This window comes from Streptopelia decaocto (assembly GCF_964273445.1).
Source record: "Streptopelia decaocto genome assembly, chromosome: 6".
Lineage (NCBI taxonomy): Eukaryota > Metazoa > Chordata > Aves > Columbiformes > Columbidae > Streptopelia > Streptopelia decaocto.
The window spans coordinates 63,218,620-63,233,143 of NC_138660.1; the positions used below are offsets into that span (position 1 = coordinate 63,218,620).

General features: G+C 37.0%; 1 protein-coding gene across 1 annotated transcript in view; it reads right to left on the reverse strand.

Moving 5' to 3' along the window:
- Positions 1 to 14,524, reverse strand: part of LRP1B (LDL receptor related protein 1B) — a 683,918-nt gene that overhangs the window by 266,048 nt on the left and 403,346 nt on the right. The window contains exon 8 of the mRNA XM_082055474.1: positions 2,583 to 2,805. Coding sequence (XP_081911600.1) covers positions 2,583 to 2,805 — 223 coding nt within the window. The remainder of the gene's footprint in view (positions 1 to 2,582; positions 2,806 to 14,524) is intronic.

Genomic DNA, 14,524 nt, shown 5'->3' on the forward strand with positions numbered 1-14,524 from the left:
CAACTTATTTTAGTATTAACTCATAATAAGATAAATTAATATTAACTAGCATTAACTAGAAATATAGATTTTAAAACCACAGTTTATAGGTGGAATTGACATATTTTTGATTATGCTATAATCAAAACAAGGCAAATAGTGCAGGATATAATCACTGAATATTTTATTAAGTAAATAAAGGAATAAATAAATAAATTCCCTCAGCTATATTTGTGTCCCTTTTGTGTTCAAGTCTCTGAATATGTTTGTGGTCACAAAACACTTGCGACTTGTTTCTCAAAAAGTGAATTCTGCAATTGCATTAATCTGTGGTGTGTCTGGGTACATTAGGCAAAAATTACCCAGTGTAACTTAGTCAGCAAATCACAGCTCAAACATGATGTGTTCAATAATCTAGTGGTTGTACTTGATTTATACATTGAGAAAACATAAAATATCTCACAGATGATTTTGAAAGCTGAACAAATTAGGGAGAATCTGTTGGCAGATGTTCAGATGCCCACAGGCTGAACGTCTCACTAGTTTAATCAATAAACTGTTCACCACAAAGTATTTACTTAGGTTTTTTTTATGCACAAATTCAGACATAAAACCAACAAAACAAAACAAAAAAAAACATAGGCAAAGCCTGTCATAAATCAAACAATATTTCAGTCCTTTTTGGAAACTACCCTGTGGGTGGCCAAATTTTGACATTGTGTTCTGCCCTTACCCAGGGAAAAAAAAACATAACTTGAGAACAATGGAAGTGTTTGATTAAGACCCCACAGAAATTCAATCCAATTATATTAAGATAGAAAATAAAAGAGCTTCGAAAATAATGATGCATCTGTAGCAAATTGTTGAATTCTCCTCTGCATTATAATCCTTTATTGTCTATTTCCATTTGCACTCAGTTTAAAGCTTTATTATTCAACTCCTGTAAGAGCTTTTCTGTATTTACCCTATTAAAGCTATGTGACTATTTTACAATGTGTTTTATAATGACTTAATTCTTTGCATTTAATTCATGCATGTGTTGGTTTTTGTGTCTCATGAAGCTTTACTGCTATGCTATACACGAATGGAAATGTTGCCTTCTACAACGAAGACTATCAATCATAAAAGCCTGTACGTATCACTTGGAAAGCATGTCTTTTGATACACTTGCACTAATGAAATAAACTTCAATCCTTAAAATTTGTTTAAAATAGTTTTCTCGTCTACTGTTTCCTTGGACTAATGAGGAGTAACCTGGAGTAACAGCCACTCTAAATCCTGGCAAATGCTGGCACAAATGTGAGTGGAAAGACAACCAGTGTGCTGCTCCTTTCGTGATGGCAGCGAGACACTTAGAGGCCAAACTTTTTAATACTCATCACCCATATTGAAAGAAAGAAACATCCTTCTCCTTCCTTAGCAAGTTTAGAGAAAAAGAAACCCTGTGAACTTGATAAAGAATCCTCTTTCACATCTAAATTTCAGAAAGAAGAGAATGAACAAGAATGTCCCTCCTATGACACCAGCATAACTTAGTTACAAGCCTGCAAAAGTATCTGCTAGCCACTTCTGAAAATGGCTTTCTTTTTTAAAGTATCTATTCCAAAATGTTACCTGTTCACAAAGTTTACAAGATCTGTTATTCCAGAACAACTGGCCAAAGACTGACAGTAATTTGGTAAAAAAAATTGAAGGTGTTTGCTACTTAGCCAGTTGACCTAGACTGTTTGTTGTCACATTTTCTGTCTATTTTTAAAATGGTAGGTTATGCTAACCAGCTGTCTCTTGGTAATACTTGGAAGCAAGGAAAAAATGACAGCAGAACAGGTAAAATGTTTGTTCTGTCTGTACATTTTTTACACACTGTTCAACTCCAGGCAGATGCAGATGTGCACATGGTACCCACACCAGCTCTCAAGAGTCCAAGTAGCAACCAGAACGGGTTGCTAATTTTCTGTTCATTTACATAAGCCCCACAACCGCCAGGGAATTCTTCCCTTCCCGCTACCCACTACCCGGCTCTCCAAGCCGCAGCAACAATAATCAATTTATATACTCCTGCCGCAAGGCTCATACAGTCTCAGCATTTGTATTTATGACTCCAAACATCTGCATCAATGTGGAAAAGCATCAACAGAATATGACTTAAGGGCACCCAGGTTGGTTTGAACAGGTGAATAGCTTTTGCTACTCTGTTTCTTTCACATTCTTGCACCTGTTAGTCTTTTCTTCATGAATTGGCAAGGACATGTCACTAATAATTTACTGGTCACCAAATAATAATTCTTGTCACCAATAATTTATTCCCCAGTTTTCTTTCCATCACCCCCTATTTTCTCTCCTGAAGTCTTTTACAGTGGGAATGTGACTCGGGTGTCGCATTGTCCGTGAGACACTGCACGGAACCTTGTCCATAGGTTGCAAAACGAGCTAAATTGCAAATAAAGCAAAACATGCAGATGGATCTTTTAACGTCTAATGCATTTGAACTAAAAAGACTTAAAAAAATCTGAAATTACTGTAACTGTTGGTATCATGTTCAGCATTCCACACATTCATTTATTGATATAATTACTTTTACTAATTTGCAAATAAATACCTACTTGTCTGCCTTTAATTATTGTGTGCCTCTTCCTCCCTTGATAGTCAACAACTTCCACACTATCCAGATATATGTCAACCCAGTACACATATTTATTGATGAGGTCTAGTGCAAGAGCAGTCGGCTGTTCAATTTTAGAGTCTACTATCCACGTCCTGTTCATTCCATCCATGTCACATCTCTCAACCTTGGCAGCATTCCCGTAGTCTGTAAAGAAAAGCTTTCTGTTGAAAGAAAACAAGATGATGTAAGTTGCAAAGGGTGTGAGCAGAGTCTAAAGCTCCTGGTGGCTCTGTGCAAAGTAAGTTTGTGTTCTTCATCATTTCAGAGCGTTCATCTCTCGATCACCCATAAAATCCATATTGATAATCATATAACTAGAAAAAAAAATCACTATATCTTCTAACAAATTTGCAATTACACAGAATTTTCTTTCAAACATAACGTACAGAAGTTCTAAATACATTTCCTTACACCACAGATACATAATTTAATAATTGTCTTTTAAATGGATGGTATTCATACATCCAGAGAATACATTGCAATCTCAAATATCTCCTTAAGTATTATTCGTAAAAAATGGCAAGATAGTTACAAAAAGCAGAGTGGCCAAACCACAAAGCACTTACACGGTTTGGAGAATCATTCATTGCACGTAAGGTATAATAAATACCGTGACCCACACTGTCAGGTTTTTGGAAAATACATTTCTAAAGGAGATGCTTTAGTCTGTAGTGCATTGGTACCCAGGCTATGTTTCCACAAATCCAAGGAGTCATTCCATCCAAGAATAATGGGAAACTATCAAAGACTTCAAATTGCTACTTAAACTTCCTAACCTGATAGTTGATTAGCATTCACCAGGTTTAATACACACAAATCAATTTTGATTAACCTGACAATATTTTAACAAGATTACCTATTTGGGACACTAAATTATACTTGCAAGCTGAAGACCACCTTGCCATGACTTTAACATGCTGTAAAGAATAATCTGATTCCAGACTCAGTATTACTAAAACTACTCTGAGAATCAGGATTTCATTTTCTAAATGAAGTGAATTATCTCCTGGTTATTACCACTAATAGGAATAACATTGGATCAACAGCATATAAACCTTGAGATATGTTTGTGTTAACCAGTAATAATTTATAGCCTTGTAACCTCTCATAGAAATTCAGCATTGTAGTATGTTCTAGGCTGGAAAGAATAAATATTTGCTAAAGAGCCAAATGAGACCCGTATCCTTTATTATTACCATCTTCAAATAAATAAGAATATATTTTACATGTAGTTAAAGTGTTTCATGTGCCAAATATGTAAATTAAAATGCATTAAAAGTATTAAAGACAGTAGAATTATCGATAGTATATGTACAGCAGCTGTCAAATGCCAAAATGAATTGATCACAGAATCATAAAACAGGGCTTGAGGAGAATTTGAAAGGTCATGTAGTCCATCATCAGGCCATAAGGCAGAATAAACTTTACCTATAACATTCCTGAGGGATAACTCCTTTCCTGACAGGGATTTCTATTTATCAAAATCATTTTGAATTCCTGTCTTGTCCTTCATTGTAACTCCGCATCCCAGCTGTACTTTAAGAACATTTTAAAAAAGCACATGCTTAACATTCAGGTCCATATAAATCAAAATGTGCACACCACAGATGATGTACAAAATAAAAATTATGTCTGCAAAGCAAATGTTTAATTTGGAATGAAAAGATACACAAACTGTGTGTATATATATGCATATACACATATACATATGTGTATATATGTATGTCATCAGCAATAACAATGACAACACCTGTAAGTTGTTAAAATATTACATATACTCTAGTCTACTATCTGTACTCCTGGATATTTGAATTACGTTATTTAATGGAATTTTGTATCTCAAGACTCATTAATTCAAATAATTCAAATAAAGCTGATTTCGCAGTCACAGAACCAAGTGGGTTTGCTGTGATCAGGCACATGCACACGTGTGTGTATATATAAATATACATACAGTGACCTGATGCTTGACTTCATACTGACTCTTTACTTCATTCCTTAATGCACTTTTCTTATACAAGATTTAAGATTTCTACGCGATCACAAAAAAGACTAAAATATAATTTTGTATGCCAATAACAAACAGATACAGTAAAGAGAATCTAATTTAAAATGCTTCTCCAGCTTTCAGGGATAGGGCATCAATTCTTTGTTTTCTTAATATCTGTTTTACATTAACATCATTTGTGCTAGGAAGATAGCATGTCTTCACCTGCAAATGATTCTTTTCATTTTAAAAATCATTACCCTTCTCCTGACAATAATAAAATTTTATCTTTTAATGTAGAGGTAAGAGACAGAGCAAGAAAGTAGTTGCCTAACGGCTGCCATATGATCAAAGCATTCTGGAAATTAAATCAAGAAAATTAAATGCTCTGCCATGTAATCTTGAAATGCAATTCTGCTTTTAAAGACTAATGCAGATTTCTTAGAATGAGGTTTAAATCAGAAATGCATTTACAACACATGAAGCTGACCCACAATTAAGCTGTATTTCCTTTGCTTTGGGAGTTCTCAAGGATACACTGCAGTAGTATTCATTTCAGCTCAAGATTAATATTCCTGCTCACAAATGGTGCTGAATTTGCCTATCCATTTTAAGCAGAGAATAGTGAAATATTTTCTCAATTCACAGAGCAGTTTTCTGAGGAATAGTGGCCACGTGCATCGCCTGACCAGCCCAAGCACTGTGCATTAGTATTGACCTCAAGGGACCAGCTCGGCCAGGGACAGAGCTGTGCTCATCACAGCATTTATTTAATGAGACTATCGATGAGGAGGCCCATTGAGGCTGCTATAAAAGAGGAAAAATTTGGCACTATAGACTTCTTCATGCATAGAAATCGTGAATATTCTTTTAGGTCTTTGAAACTCTACAAATCTCACGTTCTGCCCATTGCTAACCAAGGACCATCTTCTTCATCAAGTCCAGGTGCTTTGCAGGCATCCTGTACTGCTCTTTTTTTCCAGCTTCTTAAAATCACAAAAGTACCTCGTTGTTTTGACCTTATGTTCATACAGAAGCTCTCCCAGAATGTCTTTATTGTCCCAACAGTTAGGAATCTACATCTAATAACTAATGACGGTATCGTTAAGGCTAAAGTATACCTAAGGAACGCTGCAGCACACTTCTTTGTATTCAATAGTTCTTTTCACCTGTCTTCACCCCAAAAGTATTTCTTGATGGCAATCAAATTCGTTCACTCTTCCTCGTAGCTAAGGATAGGCAAAGAAAGTCAATCTTTCTCATCTGATAACACAGGCTCTTTCTGTTGCCCTTCCGTGCAGCTATTCCAATTTTAGGTCATGTTATTGAACATGTGTGGTCAGCACTGGACGCGCTGTTCCAGAGAGGAATTCGCCGGTGTCTGTACAACAACACTGTAACTTCCCCGCATCAGCTGGCGATTCAGCCATCACTGGATGACATTGGCTATTTTCACAGCTCTATTACACTCCTGATTTACAGCCACCCTCTCAACAGCTATTACACACATCCTCCTCCCTCTGCTGGTTTCCCAGGGTTTAGCTGACTTTCTCCAGCCTACAAAATACAACCCGCTTCATAACTTACCAACTTAAGTCTTGAAAAGTTACGTTTGGAGTTTTTCCAACAGGAGTTTGGTTTCAGCTAGGAAAACAGAGGAAACATTCCCTCTGCATCTGAGCAACAAAAATCTCTATAACATTTTAAGACACCCTCACTGACGAACCTACTGACTACAAATACCAATAAAGTCATGTTTCCAAATAGAACTAATTCCAGAGAAGAATGCCATCACGAGACAGAAGTGACACTGAACTTCCCAGTCCCTGTTCTCATATCAGTGGTCAGAGATGATCTTTCCTTTATTATTAGGCCCCCAAAAGACAGGAGGGCCTCAAAAGGTCTGCTGTTCATCCCCAGCAAAGACATCTGTCCTGGATAGACACTTCCTTTCTGACCCAGATATTGTAGTTACTGTCATAGTTCAGCTGCCAAACACTATACACCTCTCTTATCACCACTGGTTTTGTCCAGCAACTTCTCTCTCACCACTTGCTTTAGTTTTTCAAGCCTCCTGTCACCGCACTCGTAATCCACTTATTTAACTAGCAAAGAAAGGAATACGCTTTCTTTGTAAAGCTATGTTTGGCATTTGGGCGACTGAAAACTGTTAATTTCTAATGCACCTAAGAAGCCAAATACTATATAGCACACTCAGATGTTTAGGGGAGCAAATTTCACAACTCTCTGCCAAAAAAAATCCCACCGCTCATGTATGGAACAGTATTATAAGGTATCATGGAGTAGTTTTCAAGTGCTCCTTCAGTGGAGCTATGGAAGAGGAATGTTATTGCACGGTAACCTCAATCCCTTATGAGGAAAAGCAAAACCCAGTGTCAGGGATGCCCAAATAGAAGAGAGGTACAGAAAAATAAACCTTCATACATCTGACAGTGTAGTGTGATATGAGACCAAATGGAAAAGTGAAGGCTAAATGGACTCAGGTATCAAAACACTTCAATCACAGGTGTGTCCAAATCATACACCCTCCCCCCATCCATTCTATGGGAGGGAAGATGTGGAATCCTATAGACTTACCTAAAGCTCATATGTTAACACTACTGTCAATGTGTCCTAACCAGTGCCAGCTGCCACATACTAATGAAACGGCAATGCCAGGCAACGCCTCTGGTCTTCTCTTATCAGAGATAAAGATGCGTTAGTGTAAGCACTACTTGGTAGGAAAAAGATAAAGATTACAAACGCAGAGACATTTAAAGGGTAGCACCTTCTACTTAAGCTGAAGAACCAGAAGAGATGTTCTTCTGGCACAATCACAAGTCCAGTAGCTTCATCTCGAGAAGGTGGGAACTGCTGGGGCAGATTTTGAAGGGAAGAATGACACAACTTGGCAGTTCTTAGAGCAGAGTCAACTGCAATGCAATATTATCCGAGATAAATTATTATAGTACATATAGAAAGAAGGCTTAGATAAAGTTACTGCCATGGACAAGACCTATCCAGATTTAAGTAACAGGAGCTAACAGTAGAAAGAGCAGTGATTAATTTTCAGAAATTACACTGAAAGGATCATTATCAAGACAGAAATCTACTAAAACTGTTCTGCTGATCTTTGGAAAATGGATGAGTGACAACAAGTTAGAGCTTTTTTTCTAATTTAGAAGAGGGAATAATACACTGTGAGAAAAAAAAAATTCTGAATTGCAGTAACAGAAATGGGGTGCAATTCAATCACTTTAAAACTTAACAAGAAGACCATTGGCACTGAGTGGCACCAGCCAGATGGGCTATAGGACAAACAGTGATCACAGAAAGATGCACGCAGAATAACTAAAATCATGGGCACTCTGGCAAATGGGGAACCTTCTTCAGAGGTGATCAAAAGACCTAATTAAAAGGACTACGTGAAAATACCTGTGAGATTCTTCGCTTGTAAAATTAAAGATTATGGTATTAGGTGATCTACATACTGGATTACCAAAAGGAGACTGCCATGCAGTTCTGTATCTGACTTCTACCACATTTAATCAAAATGAATGTGATTTGATTTAATTTAATTTACACTGCCTTTAATTAACAGTATGCTTTATAGCCTGGTCCTGGAAGATTTTCCCCTCTATTGACTTTTAAGTTGATTTCTGGGCTCAATATTTTTCTTTTTCATCTTCATCTAAAGCAAAACAAAAACCAAACAAATAAAAAAAATCAGCCACACTTGGACCAAGCCCACTCTTGGTACTAAATGAGCCACGGCCCTTACCGAACCAGACAAATTTTAGGTACGTGAACAGCACTACTTGCTGTAAAGCAATTGGCACATTTGGGGCAAAGGCAAAATTCTCCCCAGGGCGGGAACATAAAAGTCATTGGATTTGGGCATTTGGGTTCCCCCCACCTTCTTTCTCGCACAATGCAGCATCCATCACCTTGAGGATAATTTCCCATTGCAGTTCACAACATTTTAGGGCATATAGAAAACATCAGGCTCTCTAGTAACATGCCTTAATTGTTGTAACCGATTTTGGAAGGAAATACTGGACAAACATTTTTTGTACTACATAGGAGTAAAATTGCATAAAAGCTCCTCCGTGATTTCTGCAATGTAAGGGAGGGCAGATGTTCCAAATGTTCCTGGTATGTTGGAACCCTAGCAATGAGTACGTAAAAGTAAAGTAATAATGGTTTCTCCCCAGAGAGAGCTGCAGATTTAGTGCCACACGGGAAGCAGCACAGAGCCGAGCTGCAAGTAAAACCCAGTTAGACAACTCATTTTCAGCCGAGCGCAAATCGCTGCTGGTTGCACAACAGAACACAGGCAAAAAAATCAGCAAAAGCTCAGCTCAAATGCCTCAGGGAGGACATCTGCAATGAAATATCTTTCTCTGTGCACAGCAACCACCAGCTCAGACAAAGGTTTTGTTATGTGCAGTACCAGGGATGGCAGCCTGGGCAGCAAACAGGGTGAGCGGCTGTGAATTTGGGGACGAATTTAAAAAAAAAGAGCAAATCTGGTTCACTGGTAAAGTAGCTACAAATTGTCATGATTTGTGGTGTTCTTATTGAATGGAACAGTACAATATGGGGGAAAAAGAGAAATATCCTGCAAATGTTTTTCTTCTTTTTTCTTCCTACTAAAACTGTCCCTGTACAAAAATATACCTAGTATAAAGCTCAGCTTGCCACCAACAGGACCCCCCAAAAATAATTTCCTTACACACAGAGAAATACATATTTTCAGAGATGTTAAAGTGAATGTAATACGATAATACAAGACTGTGATTTGTTACATTGTTACAATGTTCTACTATTGTTTTAGCTTATTAAAACTAAAACCCTCGTAGAGTTTTTCAGGATTAATCCTGAGGGGATAAAGCCTTCACTTTCTTTTGGCTGAGGAATGGCAACCAAATACATTCAAAATAAAGCTTTTTAAAGGTCATAACAAACCTTGAAATATTCTGTCCCTTCTGTTTTCCACCCAAATCTGCTTTCTCTGCAGGGAGGGAACTGCAAATGACTCTCCAGAGCGCCCATCTACCATCACCGGGTGCAGCAGAAATAATATACGATAGTGAGATGTACAGCAAACTTTCCGTCTTATGATGTCTTTTCACAGTTTCAATTTTCTCTCGCAATCTAAACTTCTTCACACTCAGAGTAAACATGCAGAAAACCCGTATCAGCCCTACCGTATTGTCTGTCTTGCTTCACTTATGAAGAGGTGCGAGTTTCTGTACATGCTAAAAAAATGCACGGCGGGAATATAACACCAATAAATCAAAGACGGACACCCACAGAAATGAAAATTTAATTCACGGGTTTTGCAAGAAAATATTAATAACAAAGAAAAATATTCTTAAAAAGACTTAAAAGTTTGCCTTGCACTCATTCTTGTCATAGTGAAGTCTGTTTTTTTTCCCCTATTGCACAAGATTACAGCTGTGAGATGTACACTTGGAAAAAATGCATCCCTTAATATATATAAGATTTATATTTGCTTATCCTGATTTCTATCTGAATACAATTCCATATCCTTTCATTAAAGCCATATAATTACCTTCACTAATTTTGTGCAGCAATTGCACATTTTCATTGTATCTCTTCTGAACAAACAAATGCCTCAGTTTTGGAAATCTATTCTCAATATAAAATTTTACTAAGTCAAACTTTTTACCTTTTATGTCACTTTTCCATAAATACATGCACAGTTTTAATAGCTGCTATTTTTAATTGAAGGGCATTGCAGATGTATTCATGGATTCATTACGGGCCCTGATCATTAGTATTTCATTTGTCAAGTTATTGCCATTCATCTGAAACTGTGTGGATTTGGATTTAAATCAGATGCAGAAATCTGGGAGTCCTTTCAGACTGTACATGTACGTGCCCACGTGTTACTACCAGCTCATCAGTTCAAATAAGAATGAAGAAACATTGATTATTCCCAGTTTATCACAAACCAGCTGCGTCAAATCACTGTGATGATGCACAGATAAAACTCAAGTGTTTTAAAGACTCTCAAACTGGCATGTAAAATGGTTTATACCATCACTTAAGTAGACTTTTAACATGACAGTCAAATAGTAGCAAGAACTCTTTGTAATATTTTAAAAGTAATATATATATATTACACAAACAGACTTTTATATATTTATAAAATGTGTGTTTACATCGAAACCACACATATTGCTTTTAGCTACACTTATATATATATATAACTCTAAGCCTGGAGAGAAAATGATGATGAATATAGTTCTTAGATTATCCTGAGTAATTATTTCTGAGGACTAGATGGCTAATTTCAACTGCTGTATATTTTATCAATATACAAGATGCAATCATTGAAAAACAGGTCTGACATATCTGTCAAACTCAACTAGACATCTGTATTTTTCATGTAATTTTTTGTATTATTCTGTTTTGAATTATTTCTGAAACAACAAGATGGTGCCACTTGACCCTTTATAATATTTACACAAACCAAAGTACATAGCAGAATAAGCATACCCAAATACTTATTTTCAAATATTTAATTAGAATTGTACTGAAGCTCTTTCACAGAAAAAATAAACACGGTACTTTTCCTGAAGCTATTTAATTTTCACAATATATTATTATATGCAGTCAGACCCTATTTTTTTCTTCCACTTAATAAACAACCTTTTCCTTTAGTTGAACAGAGACAATTTCTGAAATTACTTTTTAAGAATAGGATTCTGGGGGGAGACGGGAAGTTTTCATTATTGTTTAGCACCTGTAGGGAAAAAAACAACCCCTGAAAGTGTGTCTGACTTGCAGCCTGATGAGGAAAAAGCCCAGAACTTGGTGGGTTTAACTTCTGTCCTAAAGCCAAGTTCAGCTCCGGAGCAAATCAGGACGGCACCAGCACTAAGTGGCTTTTTTACAAATGACTGTCTAAACACAGAAGGCTTTTATTTCCCAAACACAATCCCACTTCTCCGATGGCTTTTCTTTCCCAGAATGTGAGACATGGTCCTTTCAAACCAGCCTGAGACACAGCAGCTTTATGGACTGTTTTGACTCTATGAAATGCAAAAAGTCTACCCGCTCAGTTTTCAGATTTAAAATCATGTTTTCTACATCACCTACATCTACCACTATACAGACATCAACTTTAAAATATGTATGTTTTATCTTGAAATTTATGATTTGTTGATCAGCTTTTTCTATTTAGAGTTACAGAGAATGAAAACGGAAGCATTTTTGCCATATTAATTTATTTAAAATTTATTGTTAACGTGAAAAATAAATTATAACAGTTCTTCCGCCTTGGTATTTTACGACCTATACCAGATTAAATGTCAGTAATAGCTGGCATTTGAGAACCTGTCTCATCCATCTTACACAGAAAACGCTACAATACTCATCATTATATAGGATTATATTAAATTAATCTAAAATCCACTGTTTGGAAGCTTGGGGAATCTCAGGGCTCCTCCTTCACCAGTTGACCTGATGAAAAGCTAGGATTACAATTAGAGGTGTACTCTTTAATTCCCCAAAGCTTCATCTCCCTGTTCTGAAAAGTGATGATTTAAAGTCAGGATGAATTAGCAGTGGACAGCACAGACGGGGATTTCTCCTCTCCAGCCGATTCATAGAAGAAGAATATATCAGTGGCTATTAAAAGCAATGAGGTGTCTAACTTTGAAAATGACAATACTGTATACCACTGGAAGCTGGTTTGCTGTGGGAACCACTCCTGTATTATTGTTTTTGTTCTTACTTTCTCATCTAAGTGTTGAATTTTGCCACAGCTATGAGAAGTCCCATACGGGTTGCTCTGCCAAGGGACTGTGTTAGTGCATTCACAGAATCACAGAATGTCAGGGATTGGAAGGGACCTCAAAAACTCATCCAGTTCAATCCCCCACTGGAGCAGGAACACCCAGATGAGGTTACACAGGAAGGTGTCCAGGCGGGTTGGAATGTCTGCAGAGTAGGAGACTCCACAACCTCCCTGCACAGCCTGTTCCAGTGTTCTGATACCCTTACTTGTATGAAGACAAAGGCTCTGCTGCACAAGAATTAATTTGTCAAAAATTACAGTTTATATTTATATTTAATATATATAATTTTAATTTATACAAAAATATACTTTAAAGAAAACTTTACACATGCTTATGATTTTCCCATATGCCAAAGAGGAGCAAATCCATTTCATTTTGATCCACACAAGCAAACACTGCTAACACAATAAACCCTTACTCTAGTTTAAATTGTGCATATGACTATGAAGCGCAGTGTAGAACAGAAAAGGGACAGCCTGTATTTGACAGCAATGGACACAGCTGATATATATCTCAACACACAGCTTTCCTTTGGTATGAAGCGGTAAACTCTGCAGGTTGGGAATTACTACAATCTCATTGATGATTCACATCTGTGAAATGCAACAAGGAGCTACTCAGGGCTCACCAAGGAAAAAAATAATAAGAATGTATCTACTCAAACTGTAACAACTGTGCAAAATGAAATAAAACCCGATTCTCACGCAATGCTTCCATGTTCCTCTTTAGAAACCTTCTTTCTTTAATGTTTTTTTGTAAGGTAATAAATTCCGACGTGAATACTAGAACTTGCCCTACATCCTGAGCTTCTGATCAAATATCTCCTGCTGGGGAGATCAGTTCAGATGCTGCTGCTCCGTGCAGGGCTTGTTAACAGCACATCTTCATGCGGGTCTGTAGAGCCCATCATCTGCCCAGCCAATCTCAGCAACAGCTGAATTATTTGATGCCATGCCTCACTTTGGCATTTGACAACAAGTAAAGAAAACCAGGCCCTTCAGCTGCCCAATTTACTGCCAACCAAAAGTCATCTTCTCCCGCAAATTGTACTTGCAAGTCAAGTTAAGAAACAAACAAACAAAAAGATCATAGACAATGAATTATCATGTTAATAGAAAAAAAAACCCGTATGCTTGTACTGAATCATAATATTTGGAATTAGATTCCAAGTATTGTACTTGCAGTATTTTAGCTCTTCTGAGATCAAAGACTCTTTAAATCTTCGTGATATTTTTTCTTAAGGTGTTGCAAACCAGAACTCAACTAAAGTGACAACTAAATCGGTTGTATCCCAACACCGAGAAGGCCTTAGTGGTTTTGCTGTTGGTATTCTGTCCTTGATCTTCTAACCTTTAAATTGCAGCAGCTAGTCCCCATGGGAAGACAGAATTATTCACAATACTACTAATAATTAGTGCCTAATAAGAAACTGCTGGAAAACTGTGTATCTATGCAGAATTTAAAGCAAACGAAAACAGATTTGGAAAAACAAACAAACAAAAACAACCCACAAACATATCAACAATGGAATTTCAATTTTTACTTCTAAAAGTTGCCACAACTGAGACCCCACTGATGACTTGTGACATTACTGGTTATAGTTCCACTGTGGCAGAGAATTTATACAAATAGTAATCACTCAAAAACATTCATGTGTGCTGCTTTAGTTAGCAAATATTGTCTGGTTTAGTGAATGTTGTCAAGAGCAGAAAAACTTCTCTATACATGGTTGTATCTAATAATAAGCAGATACCGATGGAAGTGCAACAGTAAATTAATGGAGGTTCTGACTTTTGATGCTCAAAGTGATTTTAATTGAGCTGAGACATGGAAACATGGTATCACACATAAAATCATAGAATCATTTTGGTTGGAAGAGACCCTCATGATCATCAAGTCCAACCATAACCTAATTCTGGCACTAAACCATGTCTCTAAGAGCCTCATCCTTATGTCTTTTGAACCCCTCCAGGGATGGTGACTCCACCACTGCCCTGGGCAGCCTGGTCCAACACATGACAGCCCTTTCCATGAAGATTTTTTTCCTAATATTCAATCTGA